At 38.1% G+C, this 27,742-nt stretch overlaps 1 protein-coding gene across 5 annotated transcripts in view; it reads left to right on the forward strand.

Moving 5' to 3' along the window:
* MYO1B (myosin IB) overlaps positions 1-27,742 on the forward strand; it is a 181,275-nt gene that overhangs the window by 130,832 nt on the left and 22,701 nt on the right. For all 5 annotated transcript variants that reach the window (XM_082466965.1, XM_082466961.1, XM_082466962.1 and 2 more), the window contains exons 12-21: positions 938-1,024; positions 1,681-1,746; positions 11,342-11,446; positions 13,535-13,597; positions 16,921-17,121; positions 18,340-18,566; positions 21,122-21,322; positions 22,964-23,057; positions 23,906-24,055; positions 27,442-27,510. In XM_082466965.1, coding sequence (XP_082323091.1) covers positions 938-1,024; positions 1,681-1,746; positions 11,342-11,446; positions 13,535-13,597; positions 16,921-17,121; positions 18,340-18,566; positions 21,122-21,322; positions 22,964-23,057; positions 23,906-24,055; positions 27,442-27,510 — 1,263 coding nt within the window. The remainder of the gene's footprint in view (positions 1-937; positions 1,025-1,680; positions 1,747-11,341; positions 11,447-13,534; positions 13,598-16,920; positions 17,122-18,339; positions 18,567-21,121; positions 21,323-22,963; positions 23,058-23,905; positions 24,056-27,441; positions 27,511-27,742) is intronic.

Here is a 27,742-nt window from a genome sequence, read left to right on the forward strand (position 1 = left end):
AAAACAGCAGCAAAACCTCTTCTTTCCTGCCCTGGGTCCCGTTACTTTTTGGGCTGCTGCCGCCCATCTCCAGGCCTCCCCCGGAGCACTGGTTTCAGACATATAATTAGTACTTCCTGCACACCCTCGGCACCCTATATGTTTAAGGGCTATTAGGTTCTCCTGACCAAACCCAACTTTCCTCCAGCCTTGGCATTCTAAGTCAAGGTCAGAGAGACATATATGTCTTCTACCTCTTCTTTGTCAAGTAGCTATGAACAGCTTTCAAACAAATAGATAAGCAAGTAAAAGGGCTCTATTTTTATTGTACAAAGTATTATCCAACAATGTATTGTTGTACTGCTTATTACGAAAGATTTTTTTTGAATGCTCAAAAGACTGAATGACGAAAAATATTTACAGATCCCATCAGTCAAAACCATTTTAATGTGTATCCTTTTGAGTTTCCTACATGTAGTAGCTTAAAGAAAATAGTTGATATTACAATAAATATATAATTTTTTATTGTCACAAAACATAACAAGGATTTTTCATTTCATTATCTAATTTTTATAACTATCATTCTGTGGTGACTGTGTAACTTCCCGTCCAATAGGTGCTTATTTATTTATTTTACTCTGCCCCTGTTGTTGAACTTCTAAATTGCCTGTGATTTTTCTCTGTTCCATAACATTGAGATTAATATCTTTGTGGCGAAAGCTTTTGCAATATTTAAAATTAATTTCCTGGGATGTGAAAACGTATAATAACTGGGTATAAACAATTTGCCCAATTTTCTTAATGGCTTGACTGTTGATCCAGAGTACAATAAAAACGCTCTTGAAAAGAAATTTGAAATAAAAGAGCTTTCAATATCTTTTTAAAAACTTCATTATTTTATTGAAATTAAGCATTGTGGTAATTGCGGGTATTGCATTTTTCTTTTTCTTTTTAATAGGCTTATTATGCCCGTGATGCTCTGGCTAAAAACCTCTACAGCAGGTTGTTTTCATGGTTGGTAAATCGAATCAATGAAAGCATTAAGGTACTGAATCTCTATAAACAAATAAATCAGTTGTAATAAATGGTATTCAGGGTATACACATTAAAGACACTTTAATTTTATAATCAGGTAATTGAGTACCACTTACAGAGATTGTTCTTTGAAAAGAATTTACCTTGTTTAGGATTGAAATTTGTCAGTGGTTCTACCTATTTTGTTTTGCCATGTGTGTTATAAGAAATCTCACTGGTGAATAGTTTAATGGTATTTGCAGAGTAACTGTGAGAGACAGCATCCCAGGTCCTGGTTGTGACTGATCTACTAACTAGTTGTACACACTTGGCTGAAGAGGTCACTTGACCTCTCTAGCTACTAATATGTTCTTCAGTAAAATGAGGGTATTGGACTAGGGGATTTTGAAAGACCCTACCTGTTGTAAGATTCAGTGATCTCTTTTTTATAATTAAGTATCTAATAAAGAAGGCATAGTCATGCCTTCTTTAAATAAGTCATCTATTATTAAAATTTCTGGAAGATTCCATATCAGCGTCCTCTCTCATACATTTAAAAACAACTAAATTATATTCTTCTAGGTCTGAAACACAATTAACTTGTAATATATGTCTATATTCCTTGGTATGCTTTTAGTGTTATATTTCATGCTTAAGTTAACCCTTCAATTTGAAACTATTTTTAAGGCACAAACAAAAGTGAGAAAGAAGGTCATGGGTGTTTTGGACATTTATGGCTTCGAAATTTTTGAGGTGAGCTGCTTTTTTTTTTTTTTTTTTTTTTTGTATTTGTTAATGTAGAACAGTTTGGAGAGTAAATCCTGCATTCTATAGACAACATTTAATATAATTAAATGTTTGAATCTACAAATAACTTTTGTAAAGATGTAACTGTGTGTGTGTGTGTGTGTGTGTGTTTTAAGTGCTGAGATCCAGCATTTTGGAGACAGTGCTATTTAAAAAGACTTCCTTGTATTAGTACTTGACTTCTGAGATGCAGATTCAAAATTCTTACTGTGAAATTTCCAACAAGGTATACGGACATTATGTCTGTAGTCATTTGTTCATTTGTAGGTTGCTTGAAAGTGAGGTAGGATGGTGCCATGAAAAAATCCAGGAGTGGGAGAGCCAGAGCTCATGGCCTGGCCAGAGCTGGTTACTTCATCTCTGTTGGACTCAGGCAGAGAGGTTCTGTATTAGATGGTTTGTTGGGTCTTATCCAAGTGTCGAACAACTGTGATCTGATGAGTTCTGCTGCCAAGGTTGAAAAAGAATTTCTGCTGAAGTTCATAATGAAATTTTTAAAAAGACTCCATGCTTATTTCAAGTTAAATATTTAAACATTATAGACTTATATTAGAATTTCCTGTTCACCCCCTTGCTAACTTTGACATTTAGAAGCTGTTTTAAGGAGCTTTTAAAACTCTTATTCTCACTTTTAGCAGTGGTACTTCAGTTTGATTCAGGAAAATAACGAGTAGATCAGGCTTCTCCTTTCTTAACTCTCCCCATAAGTAATTTGTGAATTCCTTTAAACAACCCTGCCCTACCCAGAATGACCACCCAAAGAATTTACATGTTTCAAGTTATCAGGTTCACAGAGTCATAGAAAAAACATCAGCCCATTTCCTGCAGCTCGGCCAGGCCTTCCTAGTAAATGCCTTTTTCTTATAACATTTATTTTGGGGATAGCACCTGCTCCTTGCTTTATCATGTCCCATATTTAATAGCTAGCGGTAAATAATTATTGAGGGCTGACTATATGCAAGGATTGTGGGGTTATGTATGTTGTCTGATTGAATTGCCACCACAGTCTCATGAAGTAGCTGCTATTATTATTTTTATTTTATAGAAGAAGTGAGGCTTTGAAGGTCAAGTAACTATCTCAAGGTTACATGGCTACTAAATGTCAGACTCAGGATCTAAATCTTAGGCCGCCTTGATAAATAATAAAAGGCCTTCTACAGGGCTTTTCTTCACTTTTCTCCCCAAACTCACATGGTTCCCAGTATCTGGAAATAAGGAAAAAACCCAAATGCTTTAAGTCTCTGATGCTCCCTATTTCTGCACGTTTGGCATCATTCTAAGCTCCTGGGCAGCGTGGGGAGCCTTCCCGGAGTTCATCTGTGTGCTGGTAGCAGAGTGTGGGAGACACTTGTGCTTCGTGCTGCCCTGGAAAACTCCCCTTCAGCACCGTGTCTGCTTATATTGGTGTCCCTTTAGCAGAGTCTGGAAAGGAAAGCTTCCAGTCCCTTGGTAAGAGGAAGAATTTGAGATTTGTGAGTTAGGAGGATTGCTGGAGTAGACTCAGAAGTCATGGTGCTAAAATTAGTTTCTTTCTAGCAAGACCTCAGGTTCCTGTCACTAAATGGGCACTAAATGCTAAAGTCATTCTTTACAGTTGGCAGGGAAAGAGATTTCTTACCTGGCACATTGCTGATTTTTATTTAGGTGTTTCATGAATAGGGCAAAAGCAGAGATCTCACTAGAAAGTTAGGGGAGGGAAAAAAGATGTATTCAATGATATTTCTAAAATCAAAGAAACTGATTTTATTTTTATTTTGCCAGAAAAAAATTTGTTGATCCTTGTCAATGGGCAGGTGCTTAATATCATGTCACAGTACATGGAAACTTTTTTTTATAGGATAATGAGGTCATGATGGGACATTGGCTTGGCTTCATCTTCCAGTAAGATCTAATTAGCCATGGCAAGAGAGACACCCACAGCCCTCAGGGAACTGAGTTAAACCTCATGAGCAATTTGACCATGTATAAGTGAGGGAGTCATTTCCCCAGTATTTATTCAGTGCCTACTATGAGCCAGATGCCAGTGGTAAGCAAGGCAAAGATGTTCCTTGCCTGCATGGAGCTTATGGTCTTGGCCCTAAGGTGGTGGTTCTGTTGCCAGCTGATGACACATCCTATTTGGTAGGAAACTCTAATCAGGAAACTAGATTACTATCTATCTATCTATCTATCTATCTATCTATTTATTTATTTATTTTTGGCTGTGTTGGGTCTTCGTTTCTGTGCGAGGGCTTTCTCTAGTTGCGGCAAGCAGGGGCCACTCTTCATTGCGGTGCGCAGGCCTCTCACTATCGCGGCCTCTCTTGTTGCGGAGCACAGGCTCCAGATGCGCAGGCTCAGTAGTTGTGGCTCACAGGCCCAGTTGCTCCGCGGCATGTGGGATCTTCCCAGACCAGGGCTCGAACCCGTGTCCCCTGCATTGGCAGGCAGATTCTCAACCACTGTGCCACCAGGGAAGCCCTAGATTACTTTTTAAAAGTGTTTGCTACAGACCTAATCAGAACAGAATTTAGATGTTCCAAGTGGAAACATCCTGTAACCTGGCACTAAGCGAAACACCCTTTAGCAATCCAGGAATATTTTTCACTTACGGTTAATTCAAGTTTCTCTACAAGTCTGTCTTTCTGAACATCCTTTCCTTATGCAAGTTATATCACCATTTTTCTCAACATTGTTACAGTTACGGACTTCATGAAAATGCTTGCATTATGTTTCTAAATAGTCTTCTTCCTTCCTTTCTTCAGAAGAATACACTCCAGTTCAGTACTTCTCAAACTTAGCTGCATGTTGGAATCACCTGGGGAACTTTTGAAAATTCAGCTGTCTGGGCCACACCCCAGACCAATAAATCAGAACCTCAGGGTGTGCGGCCCGAGCAGCAGTATTTTAAAGCTCCCAGGTAGTTCCAGTGTGCCGTCAAGGTTGAGACCAACTGCTCTTGTAAATGGGAATCTTCAGCGTGAACTGTAAATTCCAAACATATGTGGTGTTCTTGCTGTTTGACCTCTGCATGAGATGCCCTTGTAAAACATCCTACATCACCCACAGTTCATCTTAACCTAAACCTAATCTGTGTATATATAATATTCCTAAAACCAAGCAGGTTACATTTTTACTCTTTTTAAGCAGACCTTTCAGCCAAGGCCAAATCCAACCAGTCATATGTCTACAGCAAATCTTATGATGGCCATAAAATCTTTAGAAGTTAATTTTCCTTCTCCATGCAATAAATGCTTTGGGGTTTTTTCCCCCAGTTTCTTGCGAGAAGTCGGATTTCTTTTTCATGATAGTTAATTGTTCTCTCCATTTTCCTGTCTAAACCTTCTCAGTTAAACTCCCAAACATCTTGATTTTCAATAATCTATTTATGTATTATTTATTTTATAAATAAACTTATTTGGGGGGAAGGTAGAGTAGAGATTTGGTTGGGCACTTTTAAGATACTTTTACCTGCTTTTTGATACAGAAGTAGAAACTTTTTTTTCTTTTAATTTATTCACATAAATACCCCAGATGCTATCATACATTTTCCTGGATTCTCAGCAAAATTGGAACGCATGGAAATGTCAAAGCTCATAGGGTTGAACACTAGGAACCCAAATAATTAAGGACTTAAAAGTACCGTAAGCTGAAGTACAAGGGCTCAGAGTATGACTCAAGAGGAAGTATTCAGAATCCACATCAATGCAAAAATGAAAATTTCTATGATATTGTCCACTCAAGTGAAAATAAACTGATAGATTATAGAGAAAATTCCGCCTTTCTTCTTCAGTGAAAATTGACTGCAGGAATTAAGATCCTGCCTTTTGGAGAGCCCTGGGCATCACTTTAAAAATTAGACAGGACACTAGAAGAAATTTGTTTGAATGTTTCTAATTCTGCCTCTTGACCCTACTGACGGTTCCCATGAGAACGTTTTTCAGCTGAGCTGGTGGAAACCTTTCATTTACTTTCGTCTGTCTCTAAACGGAAGAGGGAAACTGATGCATTAAACCATGGGATGATGACACTTGCATTTGACTGCAAAACATTCCAGTGCCAGCGGGGTGAATAGCTCTGCCTTGCTGGCCGCATGTAAGCTGATGTCAGTTTGGAAAACAGATTAGTGGAACATTGATACCGAAAATAAGGTGAAGTGAATTAAAGTTCATTGAGGAGAAAAATCTAGCTGTGAATCCTGGTAGAACATATCCAGTTTTGCAAAGGAAGAGAATTATAATCCAGATACTCCAATTCTACACAATTCAGTTTGGATATTCTTATAACTGAAAACATGGCCTTAGATCTCTGAGGAATATTTATAGCATCTCCATAAAATAACAAGTGCTATTCTTTTAAAAAGTGAAATTAAATTCAAAACAGTGTTGGGCAATCTAAATTGATTCAACTTTTTTCTAAGTACATATCTGATAGGTCTTAGAATGGATAGGTAGTTTACTGGGGAAATCTATTAGTGTCCTGTAGACCAAAGCAGGACAGCAGTGGCTGAGTATTTCACTTTTCGTATGATCGAGCTAGTTTTGTACAGGCCAAACGCTAGTTATTTGGATTCAGGCACTCTTATTCATCTTGCCCTTACAACCTCGTTGAAAGTGGCCATATACAGTAAGGGTGTGATAGGCAAGGTGCAATGATTGTTTCAAATAAAACAATCTAATAGGTGGGGAAGCGTCAGTGTAAGACCAACTGGTAGGTTCGTCTCATGATTATAGGATTCGTTTTCTAAAATATTTTTTTAAAAGAATATTGATTCTAGTTGCAGGCAACACTTTTTGTTCCAGTTTTTTGCCTTTAATTTTGTCCTTTATGTGCTAGAGAACTTGTAGTTGAAGAGAAAGGAGACAATTTAAAGTAGATTTTAGAACGAAAATGGTGAGAATTAATATGGTTCATAATACATATATGCTCGTTCATCAGTGTTGTTGCTTTAACTTTTTAAATCAAAACCTATTTAAAAATATTTAAGAGCACTATAATGCTATTGATATTTTTCTAAAATTGACCATAATTGAGTATGTACCTAGAAGAAAAATGTTACATATTTAAAGGGAAGTTTTCTGTAACTTCAGCCAGTCATTCAATTTTGTGAATGTCTTAAAAGGAGAATATCTAATATTAAATGTTTTTCTCTTATTTTGAGGATTTTTTTTTTAAGTTTACTTTCTTAAAAAAAAAAAAAGTGGTTCTTGTTTTAGGGCCCATTTCATGACCTTGTGATTTTTTAAAATGGATTGTTAATTGCACTGTATTTTTCTGTAGGAACAGCATTATAAATGGGGGCTGCCCAAGGGCTTTCCACCAAGTAAATCTTTGCTAAGACCAACAGCACATTTTAAAGCAGTAATATAGCCCAACTCCTCTAAAACAGTGCTGTTACAAAGTTTTATAACTTTTGGATAAATGTACCATTTCATTTCTTATGCAAGAGACATAATACATTAAATAAAATATTATGTATTTTACATTGTATGTAAAATATGGAACCCCCCACCCAACTTATGTCCAAAATTTGACCTCAGACGAAAGTGTTGAGCTATGAGAAACATCAGTTAAATATGTAATTAATAGTACTTTTTGCTGAAATAAGTCACGATCTTAGTGTTTGAACTGCCACACCCCACCCCCACCTGTTTTCTAAATGATATTCACCTGCAAATTCCTTCCCATCCACCGTCCTAATGACGGCAGTGATGGAGCTGCCTCCTTTATTTTACATCTTCCTTCCAATATACATTACTTTTAAAGAGTATAAGGTTTAAATCTCTCTCTTAAAGAGTGTAAGACATCATTAGCCTTCTTTGCTGAGAATATACAGATATGGTAACAGGCCAGTACTTTTGATCCCTCTTTCAAAATCACTCCAAGTGGAAAGCTCATGGTTGACACTTACGAGTATAAACTAGTTATGAACTTTATTGGGAGTATGAGTTTATCCCTCAGTCTTGAGGGATAAATGTGCTTTAGGCAATGGAGAAAAATTCCATGCATGGAGCATGGGTAGCAGACTGGAGGGAGAGGAGGTGAGTCATTCCTGGGAGCCCTCAGCTCCTGCCTGCTTCCTCCTTTGGAGACTTTGATTCATGGGACTGCCGTGTGCAAGAGCAAGCCCGGCTCGGGGACTGCCAGCCACCCACACAGTTCTTGACAAACCAAAAAAGCATCCAAATATCAAGTTGCTTTGGTGCCTTCATATTCAAGTGATGGTTCCTAGACCCAGTTTAGCTATTTTATAAAGGGGAGTGGGAAAACCGGGTGATATTTAATGCCTGTATGAATGAAGAAATTGGACCTGTGCAGGTTGCAGCTCTATGGACTGTTACCAGACATTTCCTTAATTTTCTGCAAATTATAAATTTTTGCAATTTATTTTTAATGATTTGTGAAGTCTCATTTCCCAAAAATTTGGACACTATCAACAACTTAAACGTTAATCAGAGGAAATGTGATTGCCTTCATTTTCAGCAATAATGAATCGCTCTGACGACTCATGACATGTTTGGGGGCTGTGAGGTAGGTTTGCAGTAGAGGCTGAGGTATTTCTGTGGGGAAGTCAGCTGGTTTTGGCCCTAATGATTGTGCTGTTGATTTTGGTTTTTGTTCTTTAAGCAGCAGGATCAGGTCAGAGAGTCAAGTTTTTGTTCTTAGGCTGTCTTCAGAACGCTCTCATTTCCCTCTTGTTTGTGTTTGAAGGGGGGTACAGCCCATGCAGCACAGGGGTGGGTCGCTGTGGTGGGAAAGGGGGGATGCCCTGGATCTTGCTGAATCTCTTCACTCTTTCGGTGGGTGACCTGCCAGCTGCCTTTGTCCCAGAGTCTTTTGGTGGATGTGTCAGACACATTTTATTTTTCCTGATAATTTAGCATTAGAAGTATTAGATTCTGAAGCCTTAGGACTTCCAGCGAGTTATATGGTATATTATTTCAGTCAGACTGTTTTTATCCTGAATAGCTCTCACCTAGCAGAACCCCAATTCAGATACCACACGTAGGTATCGTGGTCCTGTCTTTTGAGATGATGGGACACGTGTCTTGATCTAAAGTTTTATGCCAGTCAGAAATATAGCCTGGGGAATTCCCTGGTGGTCCAGCGGTTAGGACTCCACACTTTCACTGCCGAGGGCCTGGGTTCAATCTCTGGTCGAGGAACTAAGATCCCACAAGCTGTGGGGCGCAGCCAAAAAAATAAAGAAAAAAAAAAAGAAATACAGCCTGGATGATAAAATCTGTCATTTGCACCGATGAATAACTGTCAATGAGTGTTTACTTTTAGAAGTTTATTGCAAATTGAGAACTGACTGCATTTTGTGTAATCTGTCCCTTTGTGCACCAGAATGCAGTAAGTATGAACCGTTTGCAGTGCCGGTCTGTTGCATGCTCCTGTGTTAATAGCTTCTCCAACTGTGTGAAGTTTGCAGTAAATGACCATTGATTAACTGTGTGTGGATATGAAATACAGAATTCATACAAGAACTTATAAAAATGGAGGGGAAATTTACTTTAGCTCAGACTTACTCCTTAGGTTGTGTTGTAATTGTGAAGCTTTGCCTCTGGTTTCTAATCTGCTCGTGTGTATTTCATATTCCTGTTCTGGAAGCGTACCTCCAGCTATTCACAGCCATATACTGTGTCAGAGACACCAGTTGTTCTCCCCTCCCTTCTCCTCATTAGTTGCCATTTGAAAATTTAGCATAATTTTGTCTAAATAGCTCCATAGGCACAGACCTGTTAAATAACAGAAAGGATTTACTCCATGAATTTGTTTTCTAAAAAAACCAAAGATCTGCTCCTGTAAGTCACTAAGATTTTAGTTTTATTTATAAGTTTTAATTTGGGGTAGTAGCATTATATAGGGATATATTTCACCAAACTGAGAAAGCCAGACTTTCTCATGAAGAAATGGCCTTATACTGATTGTAAGGCATCTATATCAGACTGACTTCAGCTTCTGGTCTAAATTGTTAAGCTCTGAGGATGGGACCACATGGATTTTAAAACGTAACGTGAAAATGAGTACTGGGGAATGACCTTTGTGTCCAGGACTATATTTGTTGAACGTTTTGGTGATAAATGTGTGCCTTTTAAGTAAGAACCTTCAGGATTTAAAACAAAGAAAGAAACTTTTATCTTCGACTACATTTAACATTAAAAGATTAGTCAGTGATAATGTATTTTATGTGTCATTTATGGTTTTGAGTTTAAAATCTCCCCAGATTAATTAGTTCACTAGTGATTAGAAATCCTTAGCCACCTTCCAGGAAGGCGTGTGGTGAGATGATACATCCTAGGTATCATTTTACAATTTGTCCTGGTTGCACCAAACTTGATTTTGAAAGATCAACTTTCAAGAAAGTCTTTGACTTTTGATTTCATCATTTATGGAAAGATTTGAAGGCAGCTGCTCTGTATTCACAGGGAGTGGCGAGCTTCTGCCGTTACAGGTGAACCCTCATAGCCAGTTAGGCCAGGACTGGCCACCTCAGTGGGAAAAGAGTCTGGTTTATCAGTGGTGGGGTCACCATCTCTCACTCCCACTGCCACCATCTCCTCTCTCTGCAAAGAGGGAGATAGAGGTGAAAATAACAAGTTTTATTGCTAGATCTACCTCTTTTGGGATGGTGTGGTTCTTGGTGAAGTATATTCATCCAACAGACATGCATTTGTGCCCTCAGTATGTACAGAAATACGTTAAGCCCTGCAGATCGTTCAGAAATGATGTAGGCATGGATCTTCACAGGCAATAACTCTGATACGAAGTAGACACTGCTGAGAATCATAAGAGTGATAAATGTGTGACCCTTCTGAGAGGAGAGAGTTTCTAACTAGGAGATGATTTTGATGTGCTGATTCCCTTGAGTCTGTATTTTGTGGGCACTTCATTCATTTAGTCAGCCAGTACACGCTGAGTGCTTGCTGGGTACAAGGTGCTGCAGGCATGGGCTTCCATTGGTGAACAAGAGATATATGGTCAACCCTTGCCCTTAAGAAATGTACAATCTAGAGAGACAGATAAATATGACACTAATCAATACATGCGAATGCACATGTACACACATGTATACACATAGCATGATTTTTCAGAAGTGCTGGTATGTAAGTGTCAGAATGAAGGATCTGACCCTGAGTAGGGGAGTAAGAAGTCAGGTCAGAAAGACTTTCTTGAGCTACAGAGTTGAGAATGGAAGGTTGAGAACTTGGGTGACAGAGATGTTGAATCTCACTGTTTCTTTGCTGATCCTCTAGGGGGAAATGTATTTCTTTCTCATTCTTTTACCATGTGTGTGGGCTGCTTATTTGTCAACTAAAATTCTTCATTCTCCAAATAGTGTGTAACTTGTGTATCCTTCATTCATTCACTTGACTCATGAATCGTTTCTTGGGTGCCTGCAATGTGCCAGCCTCTGTCTAGGAGCTGTGTGCTGGGCCGCGGTTAGGTCTGCAAGACCGTGTGTGGTGTTTCTCGTGGAATGAGATGTTAGAGTGGCATTGTCATGGGAGAGCCGATGGCTTGCTTTATAAGGCTGTCTTCATTTTTCTCCATATAGGACAACAGCTTTGAGCAGTTCATTATTAATTATTGTAATGAAAAGCTGCAACAAATCTTCATTGAGCTGACTCTTAAAGAAGAGCAGGAGGAATATATACGGGAGGTAATGTTGAAAAAAATTTTTAAGTATTCCTTTTTTACTCATAATACAAATTCTGGATTCAGAAGACTGTACAAACATGACCCTAAAATCAGATTTGTCAAAGTTTAGCCATATTGTACCTTTTAAAAATGTGTTTGGTATGACATCTAAGCTAACTGGGATTTACTTTGCTGCTAGTGCCCAGGACAGTGCTCAGCACATAGTAGGTGCTCAGTGAACATCAGCTGACCGACTTGAGTCTCACTGGATTCCAGTAGAGTGAAGTAAAATAATACCCTGTTAAAAAACTAGTCTGAGATGAATGGACAGAAAAACAGCGGTACATCCATACAAGGTTCTAGTACTCAGCAATAAGAAGGAACAAACAGCTGATACACACAATAGCATGAAGGAGTCTCAGATGCATTTTGCTAAATGAAAGAAGCCAGACTCGAAAGGCTACATATGTATGATTCAATTTATATGTCATTCTACAAAAGTCAAAGCTATAGAGGCAAAGTGTCTAATAGTCAATAGTGGCCAGAGGATAGGAGTGTGACTGCAAAGGGGCAGCACAAGGGAATTTTGGAGGCTGGCTGTGGTGGTGGTTACCTGATGCTACGCATTTGCCAAAACTTAAGAGAACTGTATACCAAAGAAGTCAATTATCACCGTATATACATTTGAAAATACTTTACTATTTCAGTATTTAACACTATTTTAATATTTAATATTTTGTTCAGTCTTGAAAAGCATTGATTTCTAAAAATTTTATAATAAAAACAGGTAACATTTGTTGAGTGCTTACTCTATGCCAGGTATTATACTAGTGCTGTGGATGGATTATCTCACTGAATGTAGTTGGAAAATAATCAGAAGTAATATTTACAGAGTCCTTTCATCCTTAATTGTAAAACACATACTTGGTTTTCACCCTTTCATTTTTTAAATAGCCTGTGTTTTTCTAAGTATAAATTTATTTATATCATACAAAAAGGAGAAATTTTATTGTATATATAGTATTATATTTTTGTTTCCCTTTCATTTATTTGCTTTAATATTTTAGTAATATTACTTCCTTTTCTTCATTTTCTATAGTGTCATTTTAAGTCATTAAGGACACAGAATCCTCTTTTTTTGGCCTCTCAGTATAGATTTTTCTAATGTGATTATTATTCCCAGTGACTTAGTAAAATAACTCATCTACTGAAAAACTAAATCATGAATATTTCATCTTTCATTTGGAATGATTATCATGCTTTAGAAACATTTTATACTTGAATGGCACCTTTTGTAACGTAAACATCCTAAAAGCCAGATTCATTCTCTTCCTGTCTTCTCATCATAAAGAGAATGCCCAAACTTTGATCTGTAACTTAAAACAGTTTGTACAGATTGTCTAAAACACTTCTAAGAGTATATCGGAAGATCCTTAGCTTGCCGTATGAATTAACTTTCTTCCCCTTAGAAGAAAAATAAATGTTTACACTTATGGACAGAGTGTAAGCAGATACAGAATGATTACATTTGGCCTCCCAGATTTGGCTTTGTAGCTAGTGTTAGAACCAGTGGATAGGTTTTCATGTCTTTCCTTATGTTGAAAATACTTATCTTAGCACTGTTCTATTTTTACATTTGAAATAGTTAACGGCCCTACAATTTGGGGTTGACTCTAAAATTAATTTCTTCCTTGTGATTACAAGTTAAGAACAGAAAAATCTATGCCTTACATTCTGGGGATCAAGTTCTGACTTATTTCCTTGTAAACATTGTAAATATACAAAAAGTAATACTGACCCAAGAGCCTGTTGAATAAATGGCCCGGGGCCAGCGAAGTGCATGGGAAATTGCCACAGATGGGAGGGTGGAAGGGGAGGCAGCCTCAGCACAGGTCAAGGGCGTTTGTTTCAGTCGGATCATGTCAGTGCTAGACTGCTGCATTATGAAAGTTTTGGGAACCGGAAGATGACATTTGCAGCACTGATTTTTATAAAGGAAATTTTCAGAGGGGAAGTGGAGTATAGTAAGATGGGCAAAGTCTTATGTTAGAGATGGTAGTGTTGTAGCATCATCATATGGGATTTGATTATGTTCTGTTTTCTTTTTCAGGACATAGAATGGACTCACATTGAGTACTTCAATAATGCTATCATTTGTGACCTAATAGAAAATGTGAGTATTAGGTACAGTTTCCCAAAGAAGTTCTTGGTAGTGTAATTCACTACTTACGAATGATCTCACTGCCTTCAGTGTTAAGCTTTTGTATTTTCACTATTTCAACACTTCAGAGAACTACAGAGTTCTGGAAACTTTATCACAACCTTAAGAAATCACACATGGTTCTCAAACACATACATAGACAGCTGGACTTTTTGATACTTAGCCAGGTTCCCCCATGCTCATCCTGTTGCCGTATCACAGAGCCCATTCATGACGCTCAGATGCCATGCCCTTAGGTGCACCATTCTTTCTTGTGTGCTGGGAACCCAGGTCCAATCCACAGCTCCTGGAAATATGAGCACTGATCAGAGGAGACTCAAAAAAAAAAAGGTGTTTGCCAAGTCAAAATATCCATTTCATTTTTAAAATTCTAGTGACCTCTTAACATAGTATTCAGTGCTTACTATCAAAAAGATAATTGTTCGTGAGGATGTGGGGAAATGGTAACCCTTGTGTACTGATGGTAGGAATGTAAATTGGTGCAATCGCTATAGAACTCGGTATAGAAAAAAAAAAAAGAAAACAGTATAGAGGTTCCTATAAAAAATTAAAATTAGAACTGTTATGTGACCCAACAATCCCACTTGCTGGGTATATATCCAAAAGAAACAGAATCAGGATCTCAAAGAGATATCTTCACTCCCACGTTCACTGCAGCTTTATTCACAATAACCAAGATAGGGAAACCACCTAAGCAGATGAATGGATAAAGAAGATGTGATGTATATATACAATGGAATATTGTTCAGCCATGAGAAGGAAGGAAATCCTGCCATTTGTGACAACAAAGATGGACTTTGAGGGCATTATGTTAAGTGAAATATGTCAGAGAAAGACAAATACTGTATGATATCACTTATATGTAGAATCTAAAAAAAACCCAAACTCAAACAGAATAAAATGAATAGTGGTTGCCAGGGGCTAAAGTTTGGGGGAAATGGAGAGATGTAGGCCAAAGGGTACAAACTTCCACTTGTAAGATGAATGAGTTCTGGACTTTAATGTACAGTGTGGAGATTATAGTTAGCAATACTGTGTTATATACTTGAAAGTGGTTAAGAAAATAGGTCTTAAATGTTCTCACCACAAAAAAGAAATGGTAATTACATGATGTGATAGAGGTAACTAACACTATGGTAGTGTATCAAATCAACATGTTGGATACCTTAAACTTGCACAGTATTTTATGTCAATTATATCTCAGTAAAGCTGGAAAAATTTTCTTAAAAAGTAACAATGACAACAAAACTCCATGCTGTTCAAGTAAAAATAAAGGAGGATAAAGGGACCATCTCGGGAGCCAAATTAAGTAGGATCCCAGGGATGGCTGGTATGGACCATAGATTGCTTCAGGGATGTGAGAGATGGTGTGTGTGTGACTTGACAGGTGCCAAGGGCCTTGGGATTTTTCAGGTTACAAATTATGTACGTGAAAAGGCTTAAAGTGTGAAAAATTACTGCATAATTTTTAGTAACCTTTCTGAATCTAAGATTTTTGTTTTTACATCATATTTATCATGTAGTTTATCATGAACGAATTGATTGCAAGAAGACTGATTTGTGTGTAAAAGCTTAGGCTTACTAAATCTTCCTGGCCTTAATAACAAAGTTAATTTGAAACAATGCATAAACTTTATTTTCTGCAGTCTTTTTAGCTATCAGTGTAGGTGAGTGCTGTGCATCAGCAATAGAATCACAGGCTCCAAATGTCCAGCAAATCATTTTCTATTCATCTTTAACAAGACGTTTTGGATATTATTAATTAGCCAGTATCTTATCCCTCAGTATTCAAGATATTCTTGAAAGCCACATCTTTGATTAAATTGAACTTTAAAAAAAATATTCTGAAGCATTACTATTTTTCAATTAAAAAATAAACTTTGTTTTGAAAAATGTAAACAATGTTGGATTGTGAACACTAATATTCCACCTAAGCAATTTAAAACTCTAATCTAAAATTTAGAAAATCAGTGGATTTCCTGAAAATTTTTTCTGGTGAATTTTGTGACCAAAGTAGTTTGCTGGGGGAGTTTTAACTTTCAATAGTCGTGGCTATCAGGTTTTTCTTCATAAATGTAACATTGCACTTAATTATTTACCTTTAAGAAGGGAGAAAAAAAAACAAAACAGTGGTAATACACTTAATTTAACTAGATTATCTCAGCCCAAAATCCCTTTGCATATATGATTGAAGAAACTCATGTTCACATAGGAGCCTGGATACATAAAGGAAATGTTTCCTTCCAGCATCGCCTAACAATAATGTTTACTCCGGGGATGTTATGAACACAGTTGACTCCTGAGAGTCCACACTTCCCCCAGATTTTGTGTGGAATGAATAAGTGCTGGTCAGAGGATGTCATGGCCTTGTAAGGAGAAGGGGAGAGGAGCCCTGGGGATTTGCCCTGGCGGAAGTGGGTGGGGTCATGGTCAGTGGATTGTTCTCTGTGGAATGGAGATGTGTGGGCCTGTAGGGGCAATCGAAGGAACAACAGCCTTTAGTTAGCAAAGTAGAAGATTCCTGATTTTTGGTTCAGTTTAGCTGGGCTGACTGTTCTTGGGATAAATAAGATCACAGGGTCTGAATACCCAACAAACAAATTCTCACCCGTGTTTAACATCCATTTCGAAATTTTAAATGGAAGGAGAATTTTATTCTAAACACATATTCTTGAAACACAGCTTGATTGCATTGATCGTTAAAAGCAGCCTCCCGAATCACACCACTTTTTTTCCCCGAGAAAATAAACTTTATTTTGAACACAGGAACAATTTGGAAACATCTGAAACCAATTTCCTTCTCAAGCTATGAATCAAATAATGGCCTTAAGAGACTATGCTTTGTGATTTATGACCACGTTATATAAGGAGACAGTATTGTCACATTAGTTTCTGACTTTTAGATTTGTTTTTGAATCTTTGAGGTCTGACTTGCCTTTTGCTAAACAACGTGAATTTCAGTTATCAGCCCGCTAAGGTGGCTGAGGTGACTCCTGAGTCCTGTTCTGCCGTCGGGGAGGCTTCGTGGGCTGGTGGGGGAGACTCATGCAGACAGTCCCTCCCTCCCCACCCCCCAGCACACCTGGGACCCCGCTGGAAGAGGGCTGATTTCTGTGGGGGGCGATTTGTTACTTGTTTTGATTCTCTGCTCTTTGTTGCGCCTGAACGGAATTTTCTTGTGACTAAGTCGATTGTGTTTAATGGCATAATTAGGAATAATTATTAAAACAATACAGCGAGGAAGGAAGGAAACCCTTTTATCTCCTTTCGCCCAGAACACAAACGGAATCCTGGCCATGCTGGATGAGGAGTGCCTGAGGCCGGGCACGGTCACCGACGAGACCTTCTTGGAAAAGCTGAACCAAGTGTGCGCCACCCACCAGCACTTTGAGAGCAGGATGAGCAAGTGTTCCCGGTTCCTCAACGACACGTCCCTGCCTCACAGCTGCTTCAGGATCCAGCATTATGCCGGCAAGGTGCGGGAGCCTGGGCCCTCCTCAAGGACCCCGAGCCTCAGCCTCAGAGATGGCGTTCTGACCAGCGCCAGCTCCTGAGGATAAATGGAACTGCTGAAGGCATAGAGTCGATAAGTGTTCAGTGGGGATAGAATCTGGACCATGTTGAGCAAAATCTTACTAATACTGAGAGCTGAAAGGAAAGCCAGCGGACGTAATGAAAGTTCAAGTATATATTAAAAATCGATTTTATTATTTTCAAGCTCTGAATGCTAGCCTATAAAAAAGATCTATCGACACTGATAAAAGATTTGCCAGTAAAACATTAGCATTCACTAAAGACTTATAGAAACACCATTGTAAAGCAATTATACTCCAATAAAGATGTTAAAAAAAAAAAAAGACTTACAGTAAGGTTTTAAAAGCACCAACCATTTAGCAAAATAATGAATTCTTAGATTGAATTTTGAAACGACACCGGAGGAAGCATCTGCTTTTTTTTTTTTTTTTTAACATTTATTAATTTGGTTAGTATTTGGGGTAATTAATTTTACGTCATCAACTATGTAAAAATAATATTAAAAACAATTGGGACAATAGATTGATTTTTGGAGTCCTGAATGATTATTGATTGGAGTTAATACCTCCTTTCTTATAAATAAGCTTGCAAACTTCAAAGGGGAAAAAATCTGATTATGGCTTTAGTAAAAATGAAGTATATAGTATCTAAATTTCCTTTAATTTAAAAATGCTGGAACTTGGTACTTCATTTTTTTTTCACTAGCCCATGTTATTAAAAGATACTTTCCTGGTCAATTTCTCTGCTGGTTTAGGATGTCTATGAAAATATCTGTGTTATCTCAGTTTCCCCCTGTCTCCTTTTAAACACACTAGAATTGGCACATGTAAACTAAAAAATACAAGTAAAACCTCAAAAATATGCTTGAACACCAAAAAAACCCTAAAATCCTTTGAAAATGTTATAATAACATTTTTGGAGTTTATTCTTGCAAATCCTGAAGGGTAATAGAATTTATTTTGAACTCTTCTGTGATTTAGACAGATGGAATTTAAACTTGGAGGCTAATTTGGTATTAGAGTGTGACTAACTTGTTGGAGATTTTTTGATGGAGAAAGAAGAGGCTGCAGTATAGATAGTGTCGGGATATTTTTAACAGTTGTTTGATGTTCTAGCGTGCAGTGTGTCAGCCACTGAGTCCCATGTGCTGCTGCTCGTAGGTGCTGTACCAAGTGGAAGGATTTGTGGATAAGAACAACGACCTTCTCTATAGAGACCTGTCCCAAGCCATGTGGAAGGCCGGCCATGCCCTCATCAAGTCTTTGTTCCCCGAAGGGAACCCTGCCAAGATCAACCTAAAAAGGCCTCCTACAGCCGGCTCACAATTCAAGGCATCGGTGGCCACTCTGATGAAAAACCTACAGACCAAGAATCCAAACTACATTAGGTATTTCTGGCACATAAAATTCTTTGACCATTCGATTATGAAGGCACTCTCAAGGAAGATCATTTACCTGTTTGCTTAAATCTGAGCGTAACCCAAGGAGAGGGATAACTAAAGTACTTGGGGGTCAAATAATACGGTGTCTTGGGTTTGCTTAAAAAATACTCCAGTGGCCCTAAAATAGGGAATTTTAAAAAGGGAAAAGAAAAAATTGTGGTGGGGGATGGGAATAGATACTTAATGAAATTGGGTTGCTGGCACATAGGAGTTCTCAACTTTCTGGGTTTTCTGTTGTTTTTTTTAATGACAAGTTAAGAAACAAAATGTAAATTTTTTTCTGGTAAACGTTTTGCATAAACTTTTGGTGGATTCATTTTGGATTCTTGTTGTATTGACTTGGGGCATTGAAGCAACTGGGGCTTCAGTTGCAGGTCTGGTGTGAGGAAGTATGTGCCTCTTTCTTCCCTGTGAGAGTTATAGGCCCAGAGAAAGTAATGATTTCTGAAACAATCTAAATAATTTTTTCAAAACAATAGAAAGAACTCCTTAAAAAGCATCTGGTCTCTCTCTCTCTCTCTTTTTTTTGCTTCTAGGGCATCTTAGTTCTCAAAATTCAGTAAAGACCAACTAGGATTAGAGTTTGTGATGTGTATATTTGGTGAACTAGGTAATAGAAGGTGTGTGCCTGATGGGTCAGATTTCATGTGGCAGGTGCACACCCACACATACCTTCTACAGTTGTCTTTGAAATTTCAGTTATGAGGAAGTTAGAGTGAAGAACATTTTTGTGTTTAACTTGTTGACCTAATATTTATATTCATAACAAATGTAAATAGGTAAAATCCCCTGGTTTGATTGCAAACAGGGTAGAACATATATTAGGTTAAGGATCCTAGTTTCAAAAAAAATTAACCAAGAAACTTTGTGTGATCAGTTGCTTTTGTTATTCTCATTTGAGTAAACTTTTTTTTTTTAACCTTAAGATTCTGTTTTACTGAGGTGTAATTTGCATGGAGTGATATGTACAGATCCTAGGTGAATGGCTCCATTGTTTTTTCGCCATTGTGTACACTTTGGTAACCACCACTCAGGTCAAAACATGGAACATTCCCGTCACCCCAGAAATTTCCTTTATTCCCCTTCCCTTTCAGTGGTTTTAATGTATCTCTAAGAAGTCTTAATTAATAAACTCCAAAGTTGTGAATATATTATTATATATATATTTTTTAGAGTCTTTATAGTTTCAGATTTATTTTAAGGTCTGTTTTTTCCATATAGTTATCCTGTTGTTTTGACACTACATATTGAAAAGAAAAAAATCTCTATTTTCATTCATTTGCCCTGATGCCTTTATCGAAAATCAATTGAATGTATGTATAGGAGTCTAGATCCAAACTCACTAGTTTGCTCCATTGATCTGTTTGTCCTTAAGCCAAAAAGTAGACATTACTTTTATAAATGTAAAAGGAAAACCATAAAAACACCAAGGTCAAACTAGGTAAGATTTAGTTGTCCATATATTGCATGTATGTGTGGAATTTGACAGTTGAAGTGAGGCAGACATAACCGTAAATGTTTAACAATATATTAATTAGGATATAGAGATTGCTCCAACAAGATCTGGAAGTAACAGGGGCTTAAACAAGATTGACATTTATTTCTTATGTACTTCTAAGTGTATAGACTCCAGGACTAATAGAGCAACGCCTTCTATGTTGTGGCTCTGCAGTTGCCAGGGTATTTCCTCTTATCTATATAGTCAAAGATAGCTCTCCACCACGTCAACATTCCTGCCAGCATTTAGCAGAAGAGCAAAGGGAGAACAAGTCCCTTCCTTCTAAGGACACACTGGAAGTAGCAAACATTACTTATGCTCTGGCTAGAATTTTGGTCACATAGCCACACCTACTTGCAAAGGAAGCTGGGAAATGTAGTCTTTCCATGGGCAGCAAAGTGCCCTATTGAAAAGGAGGGAGATAATAGGGATTTAGCGAGACAGCAGTGTTTTTAACCTTTTCATTGAGGTATGTAGTGTATATACAATACAATAGAGTATATAAATCTTAATTGTACAGGTTGTTGAATTTTTACCTATGTATACACCTGTATAGCCTCATCCAAGCCAAGATATAAAACATGTCTATCAACCCAGAAGGTTCCCTTGTGCCCTTTCCCTGTCGATCTCCACCCCTACCTCTCCCCAGAGGTAAAGCAATACTGAGTTCTCACTAGGAATTAGTTTTTCTAGAACTTCATATAAACGGAATCATAAAATATGTACTCTTTTACATCAGACTTCTTTCATTAAACAGAATGTCAGTGATATTTACCCATGTTATTGTACGTATTATTCTTTTTTATTGCTGTATCTGCAGTGTAGTTATCTTAAGGTTTTTGTAAAACGATTTGAAATAATTTCAAAAGAAATGACTAGGTTTTCCAAGAATAATAAATAATTATCTCACCATGAAATAATTATATATGATGCTTTGTAAAACATGGACAGATAAATCCGTAAGAGAAGGAGTTTAAAACCTAAAATTTGTGTAATCTTTTAGGTGTATCAAACCGAATGATAAAAAGGCAGCGCACATCTTCAACGAGGGTCTAGTATGTCATCAGGTCAGGTATCTGGGTCTTTTGGAGAATGTCCGCGTGAGGAGAGCAGGCTACGCCTTCAGGCAGGCCTATGAACCTTGCTTAGAAAGATACAAAATGCTTTGTAAACAAACATGGCCTCATTGGAAAGGACCAGCAAGGTAAGACATTCATTGATCATATTTAATTATGAAGTTTTAAAGCGTACAGATACCATGTTGTTTTCTTCACGTGCTGTTTAGGCAAAACAGAATTCTATGAAAAGTTGGCTGTAACCTCTGTTTTGGACCATCTTCCATCAGGATACCACTTTGTGCTAATTCTTATTAATTATAGAAGTCTTGGTTTTCTTTAAGGTTTAAACACGGCTTATCAAATCCACATTTGGAACTTGTATGTCAATAAAACTTCTAAAATATGCCGTGGCAAGTTAGCAGGAGGAGAATTGGTAATTGATAGGTGTATTTGTGTAGAATCATACAAGGGTAGAGTTAGAGGCATCTTGGGTCACTGCTCTCAGCTTTTTGGGGGTTTTTTTTCTGGGGAATTAACCCCAGAGAGAGTGAGTGAAGGGTGGGGGTCCCACTCTTTGACCAAGTCTGTACCAACTGAGAAATAGATACAGGAGCAGATAAGGTTCACAGTGTCAGTGTTATTGTGAGTAAAGCCGGACTGGAGAATATGGCAGAACTTGGGGCCATGTGGCTTTCAGCTCATCTGCCCTAAATTGCACTCATCCATCCCGTCACAGACAGAGTGCTGGACCACTGCAGACTCATCCCATGGAGCAGCCCCTGTGAGCTCTTCACATGCAGAGAGAACTTGTGTGTTGGCAGGGGGGCTGCTGCAGAAGAGAAACCAGGCCTTGTCTGTGCAGTGACCTTTTTTCTGCTCTCACCAGTCCCAGAAGTTGCCCCTTTTCTGCAGGCCACAGAAGCTCTCCCAACTACCACAGCAGGGCAGACGTGCCTGTTTTATGGGGATTTTCTTTCACTGTACTGGTGTTGACTCCACATTGTCACGGGACCTGGCCTTTCACAGGAACATCAGTAGGATTAGACACTCACCCTGTATTACAAGAAGATAAACTCCAGACATATGGTGTGGTCCCTGATGCATAATTCAATACCCAAATAATGTAGGGTCTGGGTGCTATTTCATTTCCCACTGCTAATTTCCAGGGTATTATGGTCAGCATCTACTGTAATACACAGAACAAGGATTCACTCCCAGCCTGGCCTCCAGTCCACAGGTTGGTGGGACGAAGTTTAGTACTAAAGGCTGACGTTAAATCCATGGTCCAGGATGCAGAGGTCAGAGTCAAGTCCAGGCCTTGCTCCCACCCTGTGTTCTTTTGCATCCCATTGGCCTGGCACTTAGCACTCTTGGGACCTGCCCACAATCTGAGAAGCAGGAGCAGTGTTTAAAATGTTTGCAAGAAGTAACTGAGTGGGTTCAAAATAGATGTGAGTTTCTTGCATACCCTTCTGGCCCTGGTTGGTCCATTGTTACAAGTATATTTGATCGCCTCTGCTAATGAAATCAAGAAATTGTCTAATACCATATTTTCTTAGAATACGTAGTTCTAAACCCAAAATGCTTGTTGAGCATTTACTGGATTTGGTTAAATTTGTGGAATTCACTCTGGAAGTTCTTTGATGGAAGGATGCTTACTGAAAGAGCATTTATACTTGGAAATGAAGCTATTTTTTTATACTGCTGAGAACCTAATATCATGTTTTAAGATAAGATAACCTATTTTTGTAACTCAGAAAATTTGTTGTTTTTATTTATTTTTATAGAGCTGGTGTGGAGGTTTTGTTTAATGAATTGGAGATTCCTGTGGAAGAGTACTCCTTTGGTAGATCAAAGATATTCATTCGAAACCCAAGAACAGTATGTAATCGAAACGTTACACTCTGAATTTGTGTTATAATCATATGGGCAAATTCTTAAAGGATGTTTAACTTTATAATGTTACCCAAGATGCTACCAAGAATGTCACATTTTTGTGTTTTTCTGCAAATGTCCAAAGGGGTGGCTTAATAAGGGATAATGGAAGAACATCTGTATTTTTTATGAAACACCAAAATTTTTGAGCTGATAGATTGTACAGCATTTAAGAAATCATAAAGAAACTGGTATTACAATAAAACCTCCCTAATTCATAAAAATTGGAGGTTACTTCCGTCTGTATTTGTAATATCTGAATTATACAGTAATTTTAGGAAAGACAACCCTGCTATTCAGAGGTACACGAAGGCACCCAAATTAAAAATTTTTTTAAGTTAAAAAGAACACTTAAAATTCTACTTAGTGAAGAACTCCATTGGAGCCTTTTTATAACTGAATAGACTAGCATGAAGTAAAATTTACATAGCAGTTTATTGGAAATTTGGAGAATTAGGAAAGTGTTCAAATCGTCTGAGAGAGACCTTGCCGTCACCTCCCTTCCAATAATTTCATCCTCACAGATAGTGTGAAGGTACATCTAGAGCTCAGTTCAGCCCTTACGTGATTCGTCATAAATTCTAAAACACTGTACTCTGAATTGTGTATCTTGCGTGAATTCATCCCAATAGTTTTCTTCTGGACTACTATTCATAATATCTGTAATTAAGTTATTTTTTTTTTCCTCAATGTGCTTCACTCCAACATTGTGACATTTTATTTCCTGAGAATGATGTACACATGTGCCACGAGTTTTTGGTGGATTTTTGATAAATCCATCTATTATTTATTAGTTATTCAAATTAGAAGACCTGAGGAAGCAGCGTCTTGAGGACCTGGCCACTCTCATTCAGAAGATTTATCGGGGGTGGAAATGTCGCACACACTTCCTGCTGATGAGAAAAAGCCAAATCGTGATCGCTGCCTGGTACAGGAGATATGCGGTGAGAGCCCCCGACATTTTTGAGCTGTAATCACGATGCTTTTTTTTTGCAAATATTTGTTACGTACTTAACTGTGTAGTTATTTTTTTACATACTTCATCCTCCGAATGACCTCGTGAAATTGGTGCTCTTCTGGTCCCTTTTTTAAAGACGAGAAAACTAAGTCATTGATCTGTTAAGTAACAGCTACTATGAGGCAGAGATGGGGTTTGAATCCAGGACAACATCAAAGCTCAAGTTTAGTTTATCCCGCTGTCTTCCACTGATGGAGATACATGTAGTGGGAGATCTACATCTTGAATTTGGTTATCAGATTGGAAGAGATAATGTCATTTAACCCTTTGAGTATGGTAGGGTCAATTTTCCCAAATAATTAGCTGTTTTCCATTTATTGTAGGAACACTGAAAATGGCTTTAATTCCAGAAAGCTAATGCCACATTTTAGTAGAATTCTGGGTTTGGGTTAAAGGGTTGGATCTCCTTTAGTCCTCACATATCTGGCCCTTTGGGAAAAGACTCAAAAATAAAGTATGTTTATTTAATTGATATGGAATTTCTTTGCGGAATTTTCTTTCTCACTCAATTATAGATGTTTCATTGGAGGCGTAACAGGTTTGAGGGAAACCTGAAGGTTTATCTCTAGGCTAGCTTGAACTTGGCATTGCATTCTCACAAAATGAATTTTAATGATAAGAGCACTGCTTCCAAACACATTTTCATTCTCTGCTTTTTCACTAGAGAGTGAGTTGGAAAATGAATTAAAATTGCAATCGAATCTCCTTTAGGGTGTTCTTCCTCTTTTTCAGCTGTAGAGAAGTTTTGCTTTAAGGGTGTGTACAATCAGGACATAATTTATGCTGGCCTGTTCTCATGTAATACATTTTAGTGTATAATTTCCAAGTTTTAGAAATTAATGAGTTACTTAAATGAAAAGTAAGGAAAAATTATGTGATCTTTAAAAGAATATCTTTAAAATCGCTTCCTCAAGTTAAAAGAGTATGACCAACAGTACAAGTGTTAAAGTATGACCCTAGCCAGCCACGTTAATGAGAGGTTCATTAACATGTATTCTGCAAAGGCCCAGAAGACTGTCGTCACCAACCTGGCTGCACGTAGCAGTGGTACTTGGCCCTTCGGCAGAGTCATAATGCTCTGTTTTCTGTTTGCCTGAGAAAGGGAGGACCAGCAAATAGCCAGTCCTCAAGGAACCCATTTTATTATTTCTTATTTTGAGATCATTAAGAAAAACCAAGTTTTGAAGCATCCTGAATTCATCTATATTGAATTCTACCAATAGTTTTGAAACCCTTATTCTGCCAGGTTCAGGGGATAGCAAGGTGAACCAAACAACCTGATTCCTGACCTCATACAGTTCATGTCTAGTGAGGGACAATATGCATTTAAGCAAATAAATAGAACAATGACAGATTGTAGTAAGTGCTAGGAAGGAAATAGAGAACTGAGATAAAGAATAATGGGGAGACGGGAGATTACTCTAGATAGGATGGTCAAGGAAGACCTTCTGGAAGGGGCCATTTCATCAGAAGGATGAGGAGAAATAGGCAAGGAACCAAAAATAGCAAGTGCTATTTCCACCCTCCCTCCCAATATAGAGCTTTTGTATCTCCAGATTTTAAAAAAGTCACCATATGTATCATTAATTTGTGATGCTGAGAGTTAGAATTATAACAAATAATAGCCCAAACTTTAGAGGAAGTATTAATTTTGCTCTAGTGTTATTTCTGTTTCAGAATTTGAACTACAGGCAAACCTCAGAGACTTTGTGGGTTTGGTCCTAGACCTCTCCAATAAAGCGAACATTGCAATAAAGCGAGTCACACAAATCTTTTGGTTTCCCAGTGCCAATGAAAGTTATGTTTACGCTATACTGTAATCCATTAGGTTTGCAATAGCATTATATCTTTTAAAAAAAAATGTACATACCTTAATTAAAAAATATTTCGTTGCTAAAAAGTGCTAACCATCATTTGACAACGCAGGGTTGCCACGAACCTTCAATTTGTAAAAAACCCCCGCAATATCTGCAAAGTACAATAAAACAAGGTATGCTTGTAAATACCTCCACCAGTTAACTACAGTTATCCAAGCCAGTGATTTTCCCTTGACCAAATAACTCAAAGATTTTCCGAATGACCATTTTCAGTTACTATTTATCTTAAAATCCATATTCTGTGATATTTCATGGCTCCTTGAGGTGAATTTTAAAGACAGAGTTATTTTCAAGCCATGTAGGAATTTTGAAAGAAGACATTGCGGTACCAAATGAATGTCAGAAGTGATGGTCAGATATTGTAGGTACAGTTTGGACCATCACTCTGTGTGGAATCTTAGAGATTTTCCAGCTCCTCAGTTGCCCGATGAAGAGACTGAGGCCCAAAGAAGGTAGTGACTTGTCCAGGGTCCCAGCGTTCTCTTTGCCTTTCTCTCTGGCGTCCTCTTTTGTTCTGCTGCTCATTTTCTCTGAGATTCCAGAACATAGCCTAGAGTCCTGGGAGCATCTGTTCCCCCTCAGAGAAAGGGAGCTGGGCAGTCTGCCATTTCCAGGGTCTGAGTCACAACCTGGCTTCAGTATTTTATTTGAAAAGCTGTGAAATTTCATCACAAATGCCCACGTTGTAGTGAATATTCCCCAGTAAATACAGTAAGCGCTCACTTCTCTAGGGATAGTGTTCTAGCAGTCTCCACTCTCCAAGGCATTGGCCCTGGAAGTAAGGGCCTCTGGGCATTGAGCTTGCCGAGCTGACTCTTGGGGAGATCTCACTGGGTCTTCCTTAAACTTCCCCCACTGGAAATAACCTCTGCTGCAGCTGAACGTCCTCACGGTTCTATTGAAGGGCTCTATGGCGAGTAGGAGCTCAATAAATAAAGTTTAGTCGATTGATAGGAGTTGACTTAAATTTGTTAGCTGATTTCCCAGCTTGAGGCAGTAAAAGCAGCAAACCTAAAAGGAGCTGGGGACGTTAGAGGCTGACCCAGTGAGTAGCAGGGTGAGAAATGGCACCAAGAAGAGAGAAGGCTTAGGAGCAGATGCAGAACTCAGTGTGTATTCATTCATGTGTGTTCACTGGGTATCTGCTATGTGCTCAACGTTGTATTATAACAGCATGACACAAAGAACAGATGTTAATAATGGTGGGTCCTGAGTCATTTAGAAATTAATTGTATTTACCATCCTTGAAGCAAACTTTGGATTAATCGTAATAATTTTGGATTGTTGGATATTTTGATTTCTGTACTTATTGGTTCCCAGAAAGAATATGGGTGATCAAGAGTTCATTGCACTAAGTGAGCAAATTCTCTTTCTCAGTGTGCATGTTATGGATATGTAAATAGAATTGCTGATATCTTCCCCTTTCATCCTACAGCAACAAAAGAGGTATCAACAGATAAAGAGCTCTACCTTGGTAATTCAGTCTTATATCCGGGGTTGGAAGGTGAGTTTAAAAGAAGTGATCCTTATTTATGTGAGGTTTGCATGTTCTTTACAAAGGATGATGTCTCTGGGCTCACCCTGCAGGGGAGGGTTTCTCAGCTCCTGCCTACCCTGTAAACAGTCAGATGGAAAAAATAAATATTATGGGCCAAGCTCGGGCCCTACACCATGTCTTGGCTGCTTCCTGCTTTCTTTTCAAGAGCTTTGTTCTCTGAGCAGGAAGTCCTTGAAAT

The sequence above is a fragment of the Balaenoptera physalus genome (assembly GCF_965194825.1).
Source record: "Balaenoptera physalus genome assembly, chromosome: 6".
Taxonomy (NCBI): Eukaryota; Metazoa; Chordata; class Mammalia; order Artiodactyla; family Balaenopteridae; genus Balaenoptera; species Balaenoptera physalus.